This window comes from Sinocyclocheilus rhinocerous, unplaced genomic scaffold (genome assembly GCF_001515625.1).
Source record: "Sinocyclocheilus rhinocerous isolate Xijiao unplaced genomic scaffold, SAMN03320098_v1.1 scaffold1127, whole genome shotgun sequence".
NCBI lineage: Eukaryota > Metazoa > Chordata > Actinopteri > Cypriniformes > Cyprinidae > Sinocyclocheilus > Sinocyclocheilus rhinocerous.
The window spans coordinates 445,305-466,958 of record NW_015632463.1 but is presented as its reverse complement, the minus strand read 5'-3'; the positions used below and the strand labels follow the sequence as shown (position 1 = coordinate 466,958).

General features: G+C 38.7%; 1 protein-coding gene and 1 pseudogene across 2 annotated transcripts; both read right to left on the bottom strand.

Moving 5' to 3' along the window:
* Positions 1 to 935: 935 nt before the first annotated feature.
* LOC107742360 (claudin-7-B-like) lies at positions 936 to 6,261 on the bottom strand. 2 transcript variants are annotated; one of them, XM_016555300.1, is made up of 5 exons: positions 6,084 to 6,261; positions 5,832 to 5,978; positions 3,102 to 3,266; positions 2,611 to 2,695; positions 936 to 2,472 (listed from the first exon to the last, which is right to left on the bottom strand). In XM_016555300.1, the coding sequence occupies exons 2-5, from the start codon at positions 5,959 to 5,961 to the stop codon at positions 2,316 to 2,318; spliced, it is 537 nt and encodes a 178-aa protein (XP_016410786.1). In that variant the 5' UTR covers positions 5,962 to 5,978; positions 6,084 to 6,261; the 3' UTR covers positions 936 to 2,315. The 2 variants fall into 2 exon arrangements, with proteins under 2 accessions (XP_016410786.1, XP_016410785.1); XM_016555299.1 differs by having other exon boundaries at positions 5,832 to 6,261.
* Positions 6,262 to 17,174: 10,913 nt separating this feature from the next.
* LOC107742359 (fibroblast growth factor 13-like) overlaps positions 17,175 to 21,654 on the bottom strand; it is a 43,606-nt pseudogene continuing 39,126 nt past the window's right edge.

Genomic DNA, 21,654 nt, shown 5'->3' with positions numbered 1-21,654 from the left:
TTGCGCTGTTGTGGGTCAAAGTGTCAAACGGTTACATCTTTGTCCACTAGATGGCTACAAAACCTAAGAAATTAATATTTCCGCTTTTAAGCTTTTTGGCTATGGTAATTGTTAATTTTATTGCATTTGAAACCATTTATTGGTATGAGTCTACGTACTTGCAAACTGCGCCATTATATAGCTAGATCTTGAAAACATTTATAATGATATATAATGATTTTAATTAAATGCTCAGTATTGTTACTGTGGTAATTTTCTCAGCTGAACGCACTTTTTGTTGGCAAGTGGTAATAGCCAGGTGTCTATAACTAGAATCTAACTTTTGTTGTAACTGAAACAATTGTGGGGTGTATACAGAATATGCCTATTTACCTGTATAAAAGGATACAACTACCAGCCTTTTATATCTACTTTCTTCATGCAGGCTTAGTCGGATTTAACAGGACCCACCCACCATGTTTAACCACCACGTTTGACCGATGAGATATATAATTAGCAGGAAATGATCTCTGAGTGGCTGTAGAGAGACTACCACAGGTTAAACATTGTGCAAAAGTACCTTGCATTTTGTCTCAAATATTCAGGTGAAATATAAATCCCCTTTTGTAAACAATCGTTTTATCATGTTTATTAACCAATGAGAACATATTTGTGAAAATGGCTGTTCCTAGTAATTATTACCCATGCATATGCTGCTGATCCAATTCACTGATTCTACTTGGTGACCTATTTTCCTTTCACTCATATTCTCCCATTGCAGGATTATTTACATTAAGACACGTTCGCAGCGTTAGCCAGAATACTCAAATTATGCTGAAACAGAAGTCAGAGGACCATGCGACTCACCAAGGCCAAGGTATTTGCAAATCACTAATATGGGTAAACTGCCACAGATTTCATTAGGCACATAGAAAGAGCGTGAAAATGGCCAGGTCTTGTTTTAAAAAATTTATTTACATAAAATTTCTTATATTGCAAACTGAAGAGTCAAAAACGTTTCAAAAAGTTAAATATTTGCATAAGCTGGTTACAAATAGAATACAACTATCCTAAATAGACTTGAGGGCAACCCACCTCAAGGTCCCAAGAAAAAAAACCAAAAAAAAAAAAAAAAAAAAGACCAGTCATGGAGGACCAGTTTTTGCATGGCACATGCTCATATACATGTTGTTGTAGACAGGCAGAAAAAGACACATAATTCACATGACCCTTGGATTGTAACCAGCTGTTATAAAAGTGAACAAATATCTACAGCCTTTTCTCTTGACAAATAAATGGGGTGTATAAAACAAGAAAGGATTGTCAAAAGATTTTGTAACATTGGCTTCATAACAAGGAGGACACTGAGGAGCTTGAGCACAAAAGCAACTGAAAAGTTTCACTTAGCGTAAGTAAGAGTCGTTCCTTTGATTAAACAAATAATAATGTTGCTCAGAAAAACAAACTGACCAAACTGAGACATTTAGTGCCTTCTTTATCTTTAGCCTCACTCAAACCAAGTCAAGCTTTTGTTTTTCCACCTACAGTTTTCAGCCTAGCTCTATTAACATACCAACAATTTCAGTCTAGTTCCATCAACATACCATTCCTTTCCAAAAATGAGTCCTCAGAGTAGTTCAGTAATTTACAACTTCTTTTCAAAAATCATCTTTCAATAGCAATGAACAAAATGTCCCTCAGATGATTTGTATAAACTGAAGTACTGTTTGAAAAGAGAAGGTCTGGTATGTCACAGTCACCAGACGGAAATTATGCAGCAAAGTGAACCAGAAATTAGCATGTTGGCCTTAGCTTTAAAAAAAAAAAAAAAGATACATTTTAAGTTGTTCTTCACATGCACCTCAGTGTATAGCACAATTCACACAGTGATGCACAAAGAAAGCAAGGCAGATGAGGTCAGGAAATGGCTTTACAGTAGAGATGCCGGTATGAGTGACGATTTTTCCCTGAGCATGCCTCTCTCTTTCATGTTCACTAAACATGGCAGTCTTATGAAATGAGGAACACACTGGGGAAGAACGCCCCTCTTCCCAATCTCCCACCAGTAACAGGATTTATAATAGGAAAAAACAGACTTGGTGTTTATCAAAAGAAAGAAACAGAAGTGACCTCTTTTTCTGAGGTGGGCTGCTATATCGGAGCACAAGTAAAATGTTCCCAAGGACACTGATCTTAGCTGTTTGTTCTATTCTAAGTCAAACACAATAGAAGAGATTAAAATCTAAACAGATCTAAGATCAGCTGACTAGGGAAACTTCTACAGATGCTCTGCGATTCATTATGATCTTCTCCAGCTTGTGAACAACTGGCGTGGTTCAAACGTACTCCTTGCTGCTGCTGGGAGGTCTGGAGGACTTGGGGTACCTGGGAGATGATTTACCCTTTGGGCAGGAGGCAGCCAACATGCCTCCACCCATTATGTCCAGGAATGCACCTGCCCAGGCGATGAAAATAGCCGCACCGAACTCATACCTATAGAAATAGAATATTATAATATGAGCTTTGACTTCCCTTCTTGGTAACAAGAGGAAGATAACCTATAAAATAGTGAAGCACATGGATAAATGCCTAAACAATTTGCTTGCGGTCTTCAACCACATTTGAACTTACTTCGTATTGACAGGTGTGAAGGGGTTGTAGAAGTCCTTGACGATTTGATTTGTAAACCAGCCACAGGCAACAATGCTACAGAGGGCTGAGGAATGGAAAAGAAGGGATAAATGAGTTACTTATGAAAAAAAATAAATAAATAAAAATTCCAAACATGTTTTTGACCGTTTCGGTCCACAAAGTGGGAGTGAACATTTTAATCATCTGACAATGTTAGATTCTGGAGCAATAAAGCATGGATTCCTAACCTGGCATGATTTCTTTTAACCTTGGCATTTAAAATCCTTATCTAGATTTTTTTTAATGTATATTTTAAAGTATTTTATTATTAATTATGATACTTCTTTTACATTTGTATTACTCACACACATACTAGATATTATTGCATATTTTGGGGACCATTTTTGGGCTACATGCACACTTTTTTGTGTGCTAAAAAAGTACTGCATTACAAAATCAGCATTCATCTTATGATATTAAAGTGAACGTACCTCCAACAATGAGGATTATACCGCCTGTCATGGCAATGCGTGACTTTTTGACCTTGTCATCACCACCACAGTTAGTGCACTTCATGCCCATGCTGGCCACACCCAGTCCTGCTACTGTGAGAAGGATTGCGACAATCATCAGGGCACGAGTTGCCTGGAGAGAACCTGAAAGAGGGGGAGGGTAGAGAATGAGTGAGATACAAAGAGAAAAGGTAAATAATTCTGTCTTAGTGGAGTACATTTGTGACAGGGAATTCCAGACTGCCCACATAAATAATAATAAAAATAATAATAATAAAATATTATTATATAATAAGTTTTTTTTACTAGGCTACAGGGAAGCTTATTCCCTTTATTGTTTATCATGGTTAAACTCAGTTCAGCACACAAAACAGGCAAGTGCTTTAATAGTGAATCAGAAAGATCATAGACAGACTAAAGCGTTTTGAAATGACCTAATTCTCAACAGGCTTTGTTTTTTTTCCTCTGACTCACAAAAAAAAAGCCCTTCCCCCTGTTACACCTGCAGTGAGGTGCAGCGGAGACCGGTTCCAACCGGAAGCCTCCTTTGAGAGCGCAGTGAGATTGTACACATATGTGGGCAGCGATTTGCCCCTTCCTTTGGAGAAGGAACAGGTTTAACCAGTCATGGGAACGTGGGTATTCCCGCAACAATCTATCTACTTTCTTTTTTCTTTGTGGGTATGGCTTGGCTTTCAAAAGTACAACACCACTTCACTTTTAGTATCAAGATGAATTAAGAAATTCTCTTTAAGAAATCACTTTATTAGGAACGCATCACCTGAAAAAAATAATATTAAAATCTTACAGGATAGCCTATACAAAATGGCTTCCTGGTGCTGTTACCTCACCGTTTTTTTTTCTTTCACTTTGCTTGCTCCCTGTTAAAACTCATGGTTTATCACTAACAGCAATACTACAGCAAGATATTAAATAGGCTATATCAAACTTTTGTGTGCATAACATAAAAACTCACTGATAAGGATAGCCTATACAAAATGGCTTCCTGGTGCTGTTACCTCACCGTTTTTTTTTCTTTCACTTTGCTTGCTCCCTGTTAAAACTCATGGTTTATCACTAACAGCAATACTACAGCAAGATATTAAATAGGCTATATCAAACTTTTGTGTGCATAACATAAAAGCTCACTGATAAGAGTCTGTTTTACACAAGCTAAATCAAATGACTGATATGGTAATTGGTTAAATGGCATTAGTGTGTGTAGACACACAGCCATAAACACCGAAGTGAGCCAAACGACTGCTTTCCATCAATCTCAGGTGTTGAGAGTGAAGAGGGGATGCAATAAGGTAAACATCACATAAGGAGCAACAATGCACTATTTGAGTTTAAAAAGCTCCATTGTCCGTGTTTAGGTGCTTTCACAAAGGAGTCCTCTCCTGGTTGTGTTTTAATAAGCTGTTGGCTAAATACACAAGTCATTCAAAGACAATGCCTGACTCCCCCACCCGATACAGGAGCACCGAGTTTCCGCGAGTGGAGGAAGGGTGGGAGTCACGCCCGTATAATCATTACTTTGAGTAAAAGCGTAACCCGACTGTATCACCCAACAATAAGCTATCATTGTACCAGTCAGAAGGTTCACCCTAATGTTAAAACGGTTTACGTTTTGTGCTTATTATCATGAATAATCTCCTATTTTGGCAACTCTGGCTTGAAAACCTTCACCGAATACACATTCCTGAGGGACGGCTGCCCTTTTTACCAACTTTGAGCTTCATTTGACCCAAAACAAATGAAAATATACACAACAAAAATCCTTATGTAACAAAACTAAAGTCAAAAGAAAAATCATTATCTAACACCGAACTCTGCAAGAATGTTAGAAATACTAAATCACACAAATTTTGTCATCAAGCCACAGCCAAAATGAGTTAGGGTGCATTTATTTATTTATTATGTATTTTATTTGTACTTTATTACACCGAAACAATGGGAACTCGTGGAACAACAGGTGCGTGTCCTTATTATTGTAACACCAGAGGATTGCCGCGCAATGGCTGTAGGGCGTGGTAACAAAAAAACAAATTGTCCTAGCTTTCATGTAGGCTACGTATAAGACAAACATCACAACAGTTTGAAATATGATTTGCACCTTATATTTTACAAGTAATAATTAAAAGAAATGAATTGTTTTAATAGTTAAAATTAAAAAATGTTGTGTGTTAACAAATAGTTTCAAAGTTTTAGTTTAATAATTTGCTCTGCTAATATAGCTATATGACACTACACAAATAAATTAGATGAGTAGCTTGGCACCATTCGAAGCCAAAATGCTTGTATAATTTTTTGCACCTTATATTTTACAAGTAATAATTAAAAGAAATGAATTGTTTTAATAGTTAAAATTAAAAAATGTTGTGTGTTAACAAATAGTTTCAAAGTTTTAGTTTAATAATTTGCTCTGCTAATATAGCTATATGACACTACACAAATAAATCAGATGAGTAGCTTGGCACCATTCGAAGCCAAAATGCTTGTATAATTTTCATCACAGTGTGAAGAAGTGATCATATGCCAGTTCGCTCAATTGTGCGCGCATGCGCGTTCACAGGTGTAGCGTTCACTAAGCAACAGCTTTCGGCAGTTTAAACCCAAAGCTAATGTAAACAAATAGTCAACTGTAAAATTAAAGTACTTTTTAAGTACAGCCAGCAGTGTTGTCAATAACAGGCGGTTTGTACTTACCATCGAGTTGTAGGATGGAGTCGTACACCTTGCACTGCATTTGTCCGGTGCTCTGGAAAGCGCACGACATCCAAAGGCCTTGATACATCGCTATCGCTGTGATTATATTATCTCCGACGTAGGCAGACATCTTCCACTGGGGTAAGACTGTGCCAAAAATGAGCCCAATCAAACCCAGTAGCGATAGGGTAAATCCCAGGAGCTGAAGTCCTTTATTCGCCATCTTCTCACAATTAACTTAAAAAACAATACCTGAAAGCAGCAGTTCAGCAAAGAGCTATAATTCTTCTCCAAATGAGCTCGGTTTTCCTAATCCTCCGACGTTAAATGTGTTAGAGAAGTTTAAATATATGTATTTAAAAAGAATGTTAGGTAAAAAATCCGTTAAGAGACGTTAAAGATGCCCGGACTCCGACACCTGTTGAATGAAGCCGCACCTTGAATATGAAATGAGCTGCTGATTTAAGCTTTTAGAGTGTCGTCCTCTTTATGGGCGGAGACTTCCTGAGTTTCGTCTTCGGTTCAGCTCCGTTTGTTGTGTAGAGGTCTGGGGGTTTCGTGACGACACCTTATCGTAGTATGAGTAACGTCACTGGTTATCACAAATCACAGATTGGTCTTCATTCTTTCATGTAGGCTAGTACAATCTGTATCGCATCTTTCATGTCTCTGAACTGAATGTCAAGGTGTCTCGTTTTTTAGAAATTAATGCGATTCTGCCTAAACTCTTCTACAAATAATATATAGGTTACATTATGCAGTCATATGTGGGCCATATCATGAAAAGCGTGCCTTTTGTATTCCTCATGAACGTGTAAATAATGACTTGATGAAAAACTGACAGCACTGTTACTATGTGTTAGTAGTGGTATTTTATACATAACCAACTCTATTTATTTATTTTTGACCCATATGTGGGGGTGTGGGGTCATTAATAATAATAATAATTATATATATATATAATTTTTTTTTTAATTTATACATTTAATTTGATGCGGACACCAAAATGGGATGTCTCGTCATTTATACAGCCCACATGTAACCAAAGCTATTAATAGTTAATAGTGTTGAATTGTGTTTAAGAAATGTTATAAGTGTTGACACAACTAATAATACCATTGGCAGTCTTTCTCAAATAAACTAACATGGTGAATTATATGCCCTGAGATGTACATATAGTATCAGTAATGTATAAAAATGTAATGAAATTGCACAGATAAATCTATACACATTTCACAAGAAAAAAACAAAAACACTGTGTTGACATATTTTTGTATTTGGGTTTCAGTGTTTGAGCAAATGGTTATGGTATTGAGTAACAAAAGCTACTGAGTCATACTTCTGAACCCCCATCTTAAGAGAAGTGCCAGACACAGTAAGAAAGTCATGACAATCTTACGCCACCTATTAGATTGAGGAATTATTTTTAGACTTCAGTTGAGATGAGCAGCTGATGACTATTAGCCACAGGAAGTAAGACAGTACACTCAAAGGCCACATGTGAGACCTTTTACAGGAAATGCACCTCAGGTTCATGGTGTGTTAGTATAAATGAGCATATGATTCAAAAAGGCACAATATTGTTTGGGAGCAGTTCGTTTGGTTGTAAAATATGCTCTTTTTTTTGCGTGATTTTTTTGCCCCGCACCCTGAGGGCTCCTGTATACCAGTTTAAAACCCTGCAGCCACCCCAACACATTTTTTCAAGTTTTTAAACCCTTTTCATATTCAAAGTTCTTCTGTGTTGTTCTGACATGTCTTCACTGTTTTAGAAACTGTTAGTAAATACTAATTACAAAGTGTTTTCTTAGTAACTGCTCTGTAGTTCCATTCTCTACTTCAATGTAGTTTCCAGGGAAATGATTGCACTTTTTCATTGCTGTTTGTCTAACCTCATTATCCCAAACATACAGAAAAATAGAAAAGGGAGCGTCTTTAGGGATCGTACAAATTATGATGTCACAGGTTTGTCAAAAAAAAATTCCTGATATGATTCATACACAAATAAGCATGTACAAGTGTGTACAAATGGATCTACACTTCCTAGTCTGAGTGTATATGAAACTGTTCACTAAAACATTTGCCTCCGCTCTCACAGGGGGTAGGGTTGCAAAGCACCGGTGGTTAGACAGGTTCTACTATAAACCACAAAACACCAACCCTGAGCATTTCCTGGAATCTAATCCAAACACATTCATTCTTACAAAATACAAGATCTCTGTTTCATATTTCCCTCCACACACACAATCAAATATACACATCCATGTATTGCATCTCTTTACTATCTTATGCTCCAGTGAGACATTTCACACACTCCACCCGTCACTGTCTCAGAGAGCATGAGAAAATCGTAAGTTTATTTCTGACGTTGTGTGTGAATGCAAACCTTCTATAAATATCTTCATCATGGCAGTACAAGAATCATCTTGTTTCTCGTTGTGCTTTTTCCTGAGCAGAGATTTGAATGTCACCTCTATGTTTCGGTGGTGGGGGAGAGGGTTAAGGGGGGAGGTCTTATTAGACCCACCCATATAATTGTTTAGAGTTCCAAGTCAAGTAATTCAAACTGTCAACTGATAGTGACTCATAGCTAGGAGGAAATGGGACGAGTATCAATTGAGAAGCTCGTAATTCTAACAACTACTGTTTTGTTTCCATGGTAATATTATCATGTATTGCTATATATAGTTTAATTAGCTCTGGGGTGTTTGCATACATATATATCTTGTAGTATGTAGCACTATTATCACTTTGATCTTAACCACAGTTCCTATTGAGATGAGTTTCATGGAAACTCACTCTCGCTCTCCGTCTGGTCATAAAAGCAGTTTCTACTTATTACCGCCCTCTATTGGAAAAATCCCGCTAGTGTTCAATTCAGCCACTAGGGGGAGACATGGCCTTTTACTGTAGCGCACAGTCCAGGGTCTAAGAGCTCTGACATTTGTTTTGTTCCTTCCTTTATCGGCGTAATGGATGCTGAACATCACCAAAATGTCTCAGCAGACTCTCTCTGCTTTTCTCTTTGTTCTTCCTTCTTGGGATCTGATAACAATAATGTCCATTTACATCCTAATGAGAACAAGGTGCACAATGAGACAGAAAGAATGAGAGAATAAAGAACAGGAGAGAGTGTGTGGGAATAAGACAAAAGTGATGTTACCAGGGCCTCACATGGAAGGACAATGGAGGACATTAGGATAAATACTGAGTGTGTGTGTGTTTACATACAGCTGAGGCTACATACAGTTGATTAGACTAAAACAGCACAAGCACTGCACCAACAAACAAACAGCATGGTTCACAAAATGGCCGCCGCCGCCGCCACCACACCCCCCCCTTGAAGGAAATGCTGTCATCTCTTTTAAGGGGGAGAAGACCAATCAGAGGACGACATCAATGAGTCTGCAGGAACCAATCAGCAGCAACCTGGGCAGACACACACAAACCAGCAGAACAAAACTATAGGGTTGTAACAATAGCAATACCAGTACATTTTGACCTTGTGGGCAATTTTTGGTCCCCATGAGGAAAACAGCTTATAAATCATACAGAATTAAGTGTTTTGAAAATCTAAAATAGCAGAAAGTTTTCTATAAGGAGTAGGTTTAAGTGTAGGGTTAGGGTAAGGGGATGGAAAATACAGTTTGTACGTACAGTATAAAAACCATTACGCCTATGGAATAATATATTGTCTGTACCTTCTACCTCTCCTTCCACCCTGCTGTCCACTTCTTCTCTGTCTGTCTTCTTACAATTTCTCGTCTTGCTCTTTCCACTACACCAATCTTCTCCTCTCCTCTCCTCTCCTCTCCTCTCCTCTGCATAGACAGCAACGCAACTGAAATGTTCCCAAGTCCAGAAACGTAGCAAGGAGATCTGTAAAATAATCCATGTGACATCAGTGGTTCATCCGCAATTATACAAATAATTTTTTTGCAATAATTTTTTTTGCATATTATTTCTTGCTCTTTGTATATTTTCCCCCTTTATAGTTTTCCACTCTAAAGAACTGTTTGTGCAATTATGGAAAAGTTCCATGGATGTTACAGGTTCTTTATGAAACCATCAATGCCAATAAAGAACCTTTATTTGTGCAGGTATTTTAGGTAATCAGTGCACACAGTATCATAACAAAGGCTGCTGACTCAGGTTTCATTTGCATTATGGATGCAGTGTCTCTTACATCCACTGGAGAGCAGTATAAAACAGGTCTTGAATTGTTGCAATCTCATACGCCAAAGACCTTGACGATCAGTTTAAGTGGTGCAATCTGGGGAGAGTCTGGAGATGTGTTCAGGAGGCCTCGGGTCAGAGCTAAAGGCCTCAGGGAAGAGTTTAAATAGTGTGTACGATGTCAGGTTTGAATGCACACAGCATACAGAACGAGAAGCTTTAAGATGCCATGTTGGATCAAAATCATCATCGGAGAGATCATAGAGGCTTGAAAGGAACACAGTTGTGTCTATGAGCGTATATTTGCTTGCCAGTGTGTATGTGTGCATGTAGAGACTTGTTTCTGTATGCATTATACTTGCAGCTTGTGTGTGTGTGTGGGGTGAGATCAGGAAGGGAAGCCCCAGTCTAAACGTTGAGCCCAGATGGCAAATGTACTGAGGAGCAGCATGCAGAGGTGCGTTTTCTGACCCTGCCACCCTCGCCTTCCTCTTCCCTTCCTCCCCAGGGACACGTCCATGAATAATGGATCAATTATTACTTCTACCATTTTGCTGTATTTCCTCCAGAGCACCATGAACACAGGCGAGATTGCAGCAGGGTGCCCAGCAATCTACTTTTATGTGGTCACTTGGAAGACTTACCATTAGAATTTAACCATGGAAAAAAAAATTCTACTGAGCATTTATCACCCTTGACAGATTTGTGCATTACTGTTGTGGTTTACCGTTATCGAGAGTTGCAGAGGCTTGCCTGCAGGTGAGGGTCTGATACAAGCATGATTCATAGCTTCTCTGATGCTTTCAAATTCAGCCTGGGGGACTCAAAACCAAGTTCTGGTGCGCTTTTGTTAGTGGGTGTGTAAAATGCAGTCAAATCAAAGGTATTTGTGATGTAATAGGGTATTTGTACTGCTGCCAGTATCTTACGGAAGCCCAAAATAGGCTATGAATAATTATTTTGATTCGGTCTTCTTTTGCTTCTTTTGATTATGACGTAATTTTCTTGTCAAAAAGGTAGCACAAAATTCTCTTGCTCTTTTATTTTGGCTTTGAGGTAGCAAACGCCATTTCTAAGTACATTATAGGCTACAGCTGCATTATGAATGAGCGAAATAGTTCGTTTTTCGTCGTTCAGGGACTCATTCCAACTGTAATAGCTCTATGTATGTCAGTGGTAGACTGACTTCCAAGTCAGTGAGGGTCATTCGCTAAATATTTTTTGAACAATTTGTGTATTTATGAGCTCAAAAAACACACAGAATTTCCGGAGGATTCACAACACGTGCGTACGCAAGTAGTTCTTACCCTCGTTCTTGTAGTATTGTTGAATTGAGATCATATTAATTAAGGGAGCGCATGCTCGTAGATAGTCATATCATATGCATAATACGCGCCCAAACCATCCATGCCCATATAAGGGCTTCCTGTACTACCTCACCTGTCTCTCCAGCTCGCTCACGCTCTCTTTCGTGCGCGCACTCTCACGTAAGAGCATGCGCAGAATCATTCTCAAAACCGGTTTTGTATTAGCCTGGCCTACATCGTTTTGTCACGTCATTTTTATTGTTATTCATTAAGAGAATCAATTAGTTACTCCTTATCTAATAATGTGTTTGTTTATTTATTTATTATTAGGCTATTATTATTATTATTATTATCTTAACAAGTGGCTTGACACCTGTGATATTTTTGAGTTGAATTACTGAAATAAATGAACTTTTCCACGACATTCTAATTTATTGAGATGCACCTGTACATGTGGTTTCAGTTGGTTTTAAATTTTATCGTAAATGTTAAAAATGTTTCAACTTACTGATGAATGATTGTATAATGATGTTTAAAAGAGGCCAGTTAAATAGTTTGCAAAAGCTGACATCATGACAAAAACAACTTTTATGTTGAGATTGTGACAACCCTGTGACCACGAGAAAACAAGACAGTAAAAACGTCTAAAGTGTTTTCTAAAACTTACAACAGTATTTTAGACTCTCCCTTCATCCTGCAGAGAAATGATCACAGCACAACCATCTTTTTTGATTTATTTTTGATGTCTTCGCTCTTTCCTTGTTTAACCCACATGCTGTCATTATCTCCTATAAGCAATCTGGCTTCGAAATATTTCAGAATATTCTAGCAGCAGGTGTCCTGATCTAGAATTAGTTTCTAGGATTATTTTTAGTTAAACAGCAGAGGGATCTGTATTTCGTTTTGTCCTCCTACGCTGAAATTCAGACCCTGTTCTGCGTGTAATTTTCTCATATTAATCCATCAACTGCCAGCTAATTCTCAAATATATAGAAGAAGCTTGTTTTAAGAGTTTGTTGGGTCTGTAAAGGCGTTCAAGACAATTATCTCGGCTTGCTTGAAGGGTCTGGAAGATGATCTACGATTTTATAACGAGCCTGCATGCGAGTGTGAGAGTGGGCTGTGGTTTATATTCCACCCTGCGGTATTAATTCTGTTCCTCATCTGATTAGCGAGACTTCCTGTAATGCAGTGACATAATGCAGATGTTTGTAGGTGGCCAGTGAGAGGATTAGTCAAGGTCTGGTGACATAAAAGAACAAGTTAAATAAGTACTGCGCACAGCGAGCATTTCATGTGTATGTATGTGTTGTCCGTGCGCAGTGTGCCAATGCTAAGTGTAAGGAGCAGAGGTTGTCTGTCACTTGTCACCTGACTGCTCGCCTGTGAGTACCTGCAGCTGTCTGTGCCATCTGTTTCCTACATGTCTCTGATGTTATGCATGGTAATTTTCTAAAACCACGAGCAGCGATCACCTAAAAACATGTTACACAACATAGTCCATCACACATCTTACAATAATACAAATATAACTGTTTATTCAATAATATGTAATAATAAGACACACCCCCTTCCTCCTCCTAACCCAGAGATGTATAATTGCTCTAGAATAGTACACAGGATGGCAAGTTGGAGGCCAGGAGTTGGTGCTAAGGAGATCCTGTGCTCTGTAACAGGGAGTCCTTTCCTAGTATTTCCGAAGTGGGATGCATGCAGTAGATTCCCAGTACTCTCCAGGTGTGTTGGATTTCAGAGCAGCAAGTCCGCCATGCTGGTTAGGGGCGCAGGGGATGGCCAGATGACCCAGGCTGTTAGTCTATGGTCAGCCTTCATCAGGTCTCCACGCAGGCCTCAATACTATTTCGTAGGACAGGTGTGTGTAGCTCCGCCTCTGGTGACTGTCAGCCAATCAGCCTGTTCCTGCATTCACTGTAAGATCAGAGGCGGGGCTTAGGCAGGAAGCCATGTTCTGTTTGGCAGTTACTGCCACACTCAGGCAAGCCCTGGCTAGTGGAAGACTTTGCTTTTTTGGAAGACAAGAAGACAGGGAAGAAAAGGACTGGCTTGTTTTCTTATTCGTTTCGTTTGGAAGACCTGATCAGAAAAAAAGGTGTGTTGGCTTTTAGGTTTCAGTTTGAGTGTTTTTTTTTTTTTTTGAGTGTTCTTTTTTGCTTAAATCTCAAATCATGTGTTTAATTGTGGGTGAGGAGGTCTCAAAAAGTCAAATTAGTCCATTAACGGCACAGCTTTATGAAAGAAACCTTTTAAAAAGAGAAAAAAAAAACATAGAAAAACAAGTTTGCACAAGGGAAAATATAGCAGTAAAAGAAAACAATCAAACAAATACAAGGTTTCAGATTCATACATATTTTCCACTAAATATAAAAGCAAATTTCAAGGAAGTACCCATCAGTTCTTCAAAATGAAATTTTTAGTATGGGTAAAATGGCCTTCATTTGCAATTAATATTACAATTGAATAAAAACAAATACAAAAAGAAACTCAAATCTGTACATGTCCACAGTCCTTATGGCTCACAGCAGTTTTCGCAAGACCAGGCAGTCCATCTCCCCAAAAGCACCCATTTACAGTACCGTCATCATTTTTTGATTGCATTTAATATTACTTTTTAATCATTCTTTGATTTATATACACATTTTGTTCTGTTTTATTCCTCTGAGATAGATAGTATGAAATCTATTTTTCGTCACAAAAATACAGCATGAAAATTTCATAAGTGTTCCCTTGATCGTCTCACTCTTTTTGCATGCTTGAATTGAGGGCAAATGAAACAGAGGGTGGACTCAGTGTGTCCTTGAGAACTTGCCCTGATTTAAAAGAGAGAGCGAGAGTCAGGAGAGATTTGATACCATAATACTAGCAACTTCACAGCAAAACCAGGTCTGGACAAAAGCGAGAGCGAGTGAGCAAGGCCCATTTGACAATACCAAAATTGGGTTTACGATCTGAACGTCACTTTATCTCCATGTCATCTCCTCCTCCGCTGCGTTCTCGCTGATTGGATCAATCCCCCCCCAAAAAAACCCCTCAGTTCATCGTCTGCTAATGTCCTTGTGTTCCTTGGTTGCACAGGGAAGTTATTGCTCACAGCGCTGGGCTATTGCATTCCAGTTTGGCTTTTATTGAGTCAATCGATCGTTACTTCGCTCTCTCTCGCTAAGTTTAACAAGAAATTTTCCTCTTTTCCTCTCTCTCTCTCTCTCTCTCACTCACACACATACACACACAGAGCTGGAGGGAAGGTTAATAGCCACTGGACACACAGGAGAGGGTTTGGGGAGATTGCTCAGGAAATGGAGTGTGACTTTGGAGCACACATGAGGAGGTGTGTGCGCTCCACGTTCGTCCTTGTGTTCTTAACATCTCCGTCGGGCCAGGTAGATACACCACATGTACGCACATAAGCGTTCCCCTCCCCCCATCCTCAGAGGGCCCCTGTTCCTTGTCTTCCACTCAATCAGCAAGAATTCATGTCTAATTCACAGAACAGGATCTCGCTCTCATCATTAGTGCCAAAGCACACGCTCTCCTCCAAGAATCCAACTTTATGATCTTCTGGTTTTGCTCCTCATAATCTAATGCCTCTAAAGCCGTCTTCCTCTCCAACTTCAATCACAGAGCTGCCCTCAGGATTTTCACAGACTCTCGCAGCCAGCGAATCGTTTTCTTCCCAACTCTCGTCTTGCATAACCAAACTTTCTCTAGACTTTCTCATGCTACACATTACAATTCCTTTTAAAGGAATGTTCCAGGCTCGATACAAGTTAAGCTCAATCGACAGCACTTGTGGCATTATGTTGATTAACACAAAAAATCAATTTTTTCCATGGGTTACAGTGAGTCACTTACAATGAAAGTGAAGAGGGCAAATCTATAAACCTTAAAATACTGACTGCTTTAATAAAATAGGTATAAGATATAAAAATTAGCATGTTAACATGATTTTAGTGTAAAAAAATATGCTTACTTACTTTTTTTTAGTGTAAAGGTGTATTCAATTTTACTTGCCATGACAACGAAACAGTTAAAACCATAAAAAATTATTAGAAAATGGTAATTTAAACAGCTTTACAGTTATAATAATGTGTCCTATTCTTATTCATTTAAAGTGCATCACTTTGTAACCTAGATTTTTTTAGTTTTTTTCTAAAGAAAATGAGGAACAAGTTTAAATGCATTTTTGGTGTAATCAACATTATGCCACATCTGCTGTTGATTCAGTTGAACCTGGAATATTCTTTTAATATTCGACTTGCTACCAACTTTCATCGAGACACGTACACGTACCATGCTTCAACATGCTAAAAACGTTCTGCAACATGCGCAAACCTTCACCAACATCCACTATACATTCTGCTGACTTCCTGTTACATTTTCCTAAATATTTTAAGTCCTTTGATTTAATATTGTTAGTCAAAGTTTGATTAATTTTATGTATGTATTTATTTATTTTATTTTTATTTTTTTGGGGGTACAGCTCAAGGACTTTAAGTCCATGCGAACAGAAATAAGAATCAACAAATGACCTTTCTCAGACAGAATAACAGCAAAACCAAAGTTGTGAACCTATCACTCCTACAACCACTCAGGTCGTTGCCTTCTACAGCCCCAGCAGCTGCTATTGGCCAACAAATGCATGATGTCATAATCAAAGAGGAGATCACTTCTCTTCTGTAGGACAAACGGGCACCTTTTGGAAGCTGGTTGACCAATGTTTTACTCAAACACACACATTGCAAACAACTTACGGAGTGTGGTGTGTGTAGACTAATAAGATGACTTTGGAATTACAAAGAGATCCTGGATGTCACAGCGCTTCCTCTTGGTTATGTGTCAATTATAAAACCTGGAGTGGGTCATCAGTCAACATTTCCAGGCAGATTAAAATGCCTAGACTTGACCGAACCATTAAAATGATCAACTGTGTTGTGCAAGCCAGTGCGTTTACACATGTGTGCCCAGACAGCCACACACACATAAATAAATAATGGAAGCAGATGTTCATTTCACATCGTTCTGTCTCTTTCACACTCAAATACTCACGTCTAAATGCACACAAACACTGTGTCATTGATCGGCTCGCCACAATTTAAATTTGCATATTAAAATCTCTCATCTGAGCTGCTTGAACGAGCCGAACGTTCCCAGGAAATGGAGTAAATAATTCAAGCAATCATGGCTGGACTCCATGTAATCCCCTGTAAGAATTCCATCAAAGAGCTATCAAACAATTGCCCCGAATCTCCACTCGTTTTCCAATGATACGGATGCTGCTTCAAGCCCACTGGCTATTAAACATGAATAAAGTCGTCACAAGAGAATTTAGTTCTTTTTTTTTTTTTTTTGATCTTACAGCCTGCAGGTGTATCCACAATTAAACCAAAAACAGATGTGTTTGGGTTGTGGATTCAATCTAAACTCATTATCATCATCATCGGGTTGTTTCTGAGAATATCAGACAGTGGAAGGAAGTGGAACTACAGAGTTATGTTTAATTTAAAAAGCTGCCCAATCACAAATTCTGCACAATGCCATTGGCTTCCCTGGCAGCGGCCCAGCAGAAATCAATCTACACCTGCTGACCAATAGAACTGGATCCTCCTTGAATGGTAAAAAAAAAAACTAATTTTACTGCACCCCTTCCAATAGTTCTGAATGGCACAGAGCAGCAATTGGCAAAGTGATGACAGGAATAAAATGAACCAGCGAGGGTCTCATCTGCTGGAATCATTATGATGATATTGGATAATAACCTCTCTCTCTCTCGCTCTCATTACCACACCAAAACTCTTTGTTCAAACAAAAAGAAACCATAGGGAGAGAAAAGTCGGATGGATATTGTTTGCATTTTTCGTCTTTCTGAGAGAACTCAAGTAGGGCATGTGGGGCAAAGAAACATGTTTTTGCAGAGGATTATGGAATCATACGGGGGGTCAGGTGTCATGCCGGGTCAGTGGAAATATATGTGAGCTGGTTCAGCGGAGAGCGGCAGGGATTCTCCGCACATTGCAGAGAGCCAGGGGCTGCTGTCTGATCTCGCCCCATTCAAAAACCCACAGATGGCAGCCACTTACACAGCTCTTCCTGCCCCCATTGCATGAAGGAAAATGGAGTTCTCAGTGTCAATGTAGTCCCTCACCCTCCCCGTGTGTGCCCCCTGTGCTAAGAAGCATCAGCTCTAGGGGCTTCTTTACTGCCATTCTGGTGAGAAGGGGAGTCTGAAGTCTTTACAGTTTTGCGTGGAGGGCTCTGCTCCGCTACAAGCTCATGCAGTGAAGGTTCCTTGTACATGGCCACTGAGGGAACAAGAAGAACAAAGACACACGGATGTTATTTAAAACAACAACAGAGAAACTAGAATTACAGTTCATAAATAGTACAATGTAAAACTTCAAGAATCTGCCATTGAAGACCCATGTCGGTTGACCACTAATTTGATTAATGGAAAGGGCCATTAGGTGGTACAATGTAGTTATTATCTGGTTTAAGCTAGTTGAAGCTGGATATTAGCTGGTCTGTGCTAGTGCAAGCTAGTTATTGACTTGTTTAATCTGGTGCAAGCTAGTTGTTAGCTGATCTAAGATGGTCATTAGCTGGTGCAAAATGGCCATTAGCTGGTCTGGTTATTATCTGGTTTAAGTTAGTTGAAGCTGGATATTAGCTGATCTATGCTAGAGCAAACTAGTTATTTGCTAGTTATTTAAGCAGGTGCAAGCTGGTTATTAGCTGATCTAAAATGGTTATTAGCTGATGTAAACTGGTTATTAGGTGGTCTAAGCTGGTTATCTGGTTATCCAAGCAGGATATTAACTGCTATAAACGGGTTATTGGTTGGTTTAATCTGGTGCAAGAGAGTTAGCCAATCTAAGATGGTCATTAGCTGGCACAAGATGGTTATTAGGTGGTCGAAGCTGGTTATTATCTGGTCTAAGATACTGCAAGCTGGTTACTAGCTGGTCTATGCTAGTGTAAAATGGTTATCATTTGGTCTAAACTAGCTGGTTATTGGCTGGTCATTAGTTTGGTTATTATTATAAACCATACTGACCACATTAGCTGGTTTGTTGCTGGTTCAAACTGGTCTGCTAGCTTATCACCTGCTTGGACCAGCTATTGACAAGCTTAAACCAGCTAGAAACTAAAACTCAGTTACCCCTTTAAGTTAGATTTTCCATCTGGGAATTTTGGAATCTTTGCTAATCTGTATTCTGCATCTGAATATGTCTGAAGTTTAAAATGTAATCTGACCTTCGATAACTTTAGGTAGAAAGTGTGCGGCCGCTTTGGTCTTCTTCACACGGTTGCCCTTCATCACTTTGCCATCCCGGTTGATGCCGATGTACCACGAGCGTCCAGACTGGCTTTGGCGGTACAGCATGGAGGAGTACGTCACGTAGTAGTTCTCAAACACGCTCTCTTTGAATTTGCACTCTGGGTTGAAATTCTCCTGCCAAAGAATGAAAAACACAAATATGCTAATATTTGTATGCACAGACATCTGAAATGCATGCGCATACATGTATATGAATAAGAAAGATGACAAAGTTAGCATGTTGCGCACAGAAATAACATCATGTCGTACTTTCGATTGGTTGCTCTGCATCTGTTGAGAGTAAGAAGAAATCCCATCATGGTGTTTCTTTGAAAGCAATGTTCTCTGGAGAGCAGGAGGTAGATTATTCTACTTATAAACTGCATTCATTTGCATGACTGATCAACTTAACGCTGTCCCCAAAGGTACTCTGAGAGCTCCACTCAATATACATACCGGCATGCAAATGTAAATGTGCACACTTGAAAGCAGAACCCACAAATCTATAGATGCTCAAAATGTCACGGCCTGAGATGAAGAAAAACACATTCCGCTTTCAACCTAAAACTTTCATTTAGCCCGTTCTGAACAAACCTCGCTGTTCCCATTCATCTCCCTTTCGCTTACAGCCCTTCCCACCAATCCAAGCCACTGTAGCCGGGTGACTGTAACCAGGAGCAACATGTATACATCTCTCTTAGTCTTCGTCAGGGTCCCTGCCCAGTCAGAGAGCAGACCCAATTAGCAGGATTGATTTACTGAGGGTAGCCAAGCAGAAACGGCTGACTGAAGCCTTTTGACAAGCCACCGGAGATTGAGAGATTTGGACCGAGTGAGGTAAGGAGAAACGGAGAAGATGCTGAGGTCTGGAAGGGGACGAAAGGGTTACAGGAGTTTTTCATGTCTGATAATAAGCAGCTCAGCTCGACTTGAGTGAAAACCAGCAAATACGACCAAATTTCTGCCTGTCTGCTTTTAGTCTATGCAACGCTCAGGATTTTTTCTTAGATTTGTCTTCATCAGCTCTCTCGTTCTTTTTCTTTCACTCATTTTATCCAACCCACCCTCCCTTCCTCTTGGCCTATGCATTAAACTAAGCAGCTTTTGCCTCACGTATTTGATGTCCTCAAAATCTCACAGACAGAGGAGATCAATAGATGATCAGCCTCATGGAATGCTAATAACAATCTAATCGCATGAATCGAGTTACCATGGCCACCGTGAAGGACATTGTCACCTCCTACCTCACATTTTCAAGTTCAGTCTTCCAATATATGACCCCAAAGTTGACCTTTGACCTATTACACAACATACATCACATTATAGGTTGTGGTGGTACCGTCTTACGACATTAAGAACTTGACCTCTATCCTCTGACTCCAGGAGTTGACCTGAAGACAACCTAAGTTAGGACTTTTAAACATTTTGATGCCAAGGACCCCCAAATATGTGAGAAAAAAAAATGTGTGAGAAAAATATGAAATGTGATATTATAAACATAATATATATATATATAATTAAATAAATGTAATTATATTTACATTTTTATTTTTTCAAGCAAATTAGCATTATTAATATTCTCTAAAATAGTTACTTTTATTAAGTATATCTGAGATTAAAACTAAAATATTTTATTATATATAAATAAAAACATAAATGTATAGACAAAAAATGTAAATAAAGTAAATGTAAATAATTTCTATAAGTTTCCATTAGGAAAATAAAAATAAACTACAGACACACATGCACATACACTCATTTCATTAATATCTTAAGTGTCAATGTCATTGACAGTCAAAACAAAAATGCATTTTATAAAAAAAATAAAATGTTTTTATTAATATTCTCTAAAACTGCTAGCTAAAGCTATAGGTCTATAATTATCTAAATTACCTACCATTCCAGCTTTGTTCTTAATAACTGGCATTAACAGAACAGACAACATTGAATCTGGTAACACACCATGAGTCAAAAGGCCAGTAAAACAGACAGCTAATAAAAGGGATATCCTCTTACTTCCATATAAACAGGGTAACTAGCCCTGCTAACTCTTTAAACTTACTCAATTTCAAAATCAATGCATAAACACTTGGGCAACTGACCTTTAAAGTCTGCATGAAATCAAACCTAATCATATTTACTTTAACTATTAATCTGAGATGGTGAGAAAGGTGCCCTAAAATCAAACCTCTTTTTTCTCATTTAGTATTCGGCTTCACTTGGAAAAACGTTACTAAAATACTTCAACTTCCAGGTTACGCTGACTTTAACAGTGAGAAGTTTGTCACTGATTTAAGCATTTTACCTTTTCTAGGCATACACACCCTTACGAAAAAAATATACTTGAACTTTACTTAAGTATACTTACTAAAATAAACTTGAAGTATACTACTTTTTGGTAAGGGCAGTCATATGGTGTGACAATTTATTCTTCTATAAATATATAAAATGGCCATCATAATTCCTGAAGACTTTCTGAACTACTCCTAGAAGTATACATTAATTGTTTTTATTTGTATATGTATGCATTTTTTTCTTTTTACAATTCAACACTATCAGTATTTATCAGAATCTGCCATTTGCAACTTCTGACAAACCAAACTTTCAAAATCTAAATTCTTCTTAACAGATTTGTCATACATATTTAGTTTACTTTGTCCAAAATATTTTTTAAAACATATTAATATGTAATATATTTCATATTATAAATTATTCTGAATGTCACACCAAATGCTTTAGCGTCACACCATAGAATAATAAAAACAAAAGCATCCTTGATGTTGTCACAATTCACTCGGGGAGCAAGGACAGCCGTCCGTGGTTTTCTCCCTCGTAGCAGGCATTGTTGCCGGCTCACACACCTTGACTGACGTCACGGCCTCTGGCTCCGCGGCGATCCTCAGCTCTGTCGCTCTCTCTAGCGATGGCTCTTCGGTCGCGGTGAGCTCAGGCGTGCGCTCTGCGCATCGGGGAGATGGTGGGCTGGACTCTGGGTCGGGAGTGGCAC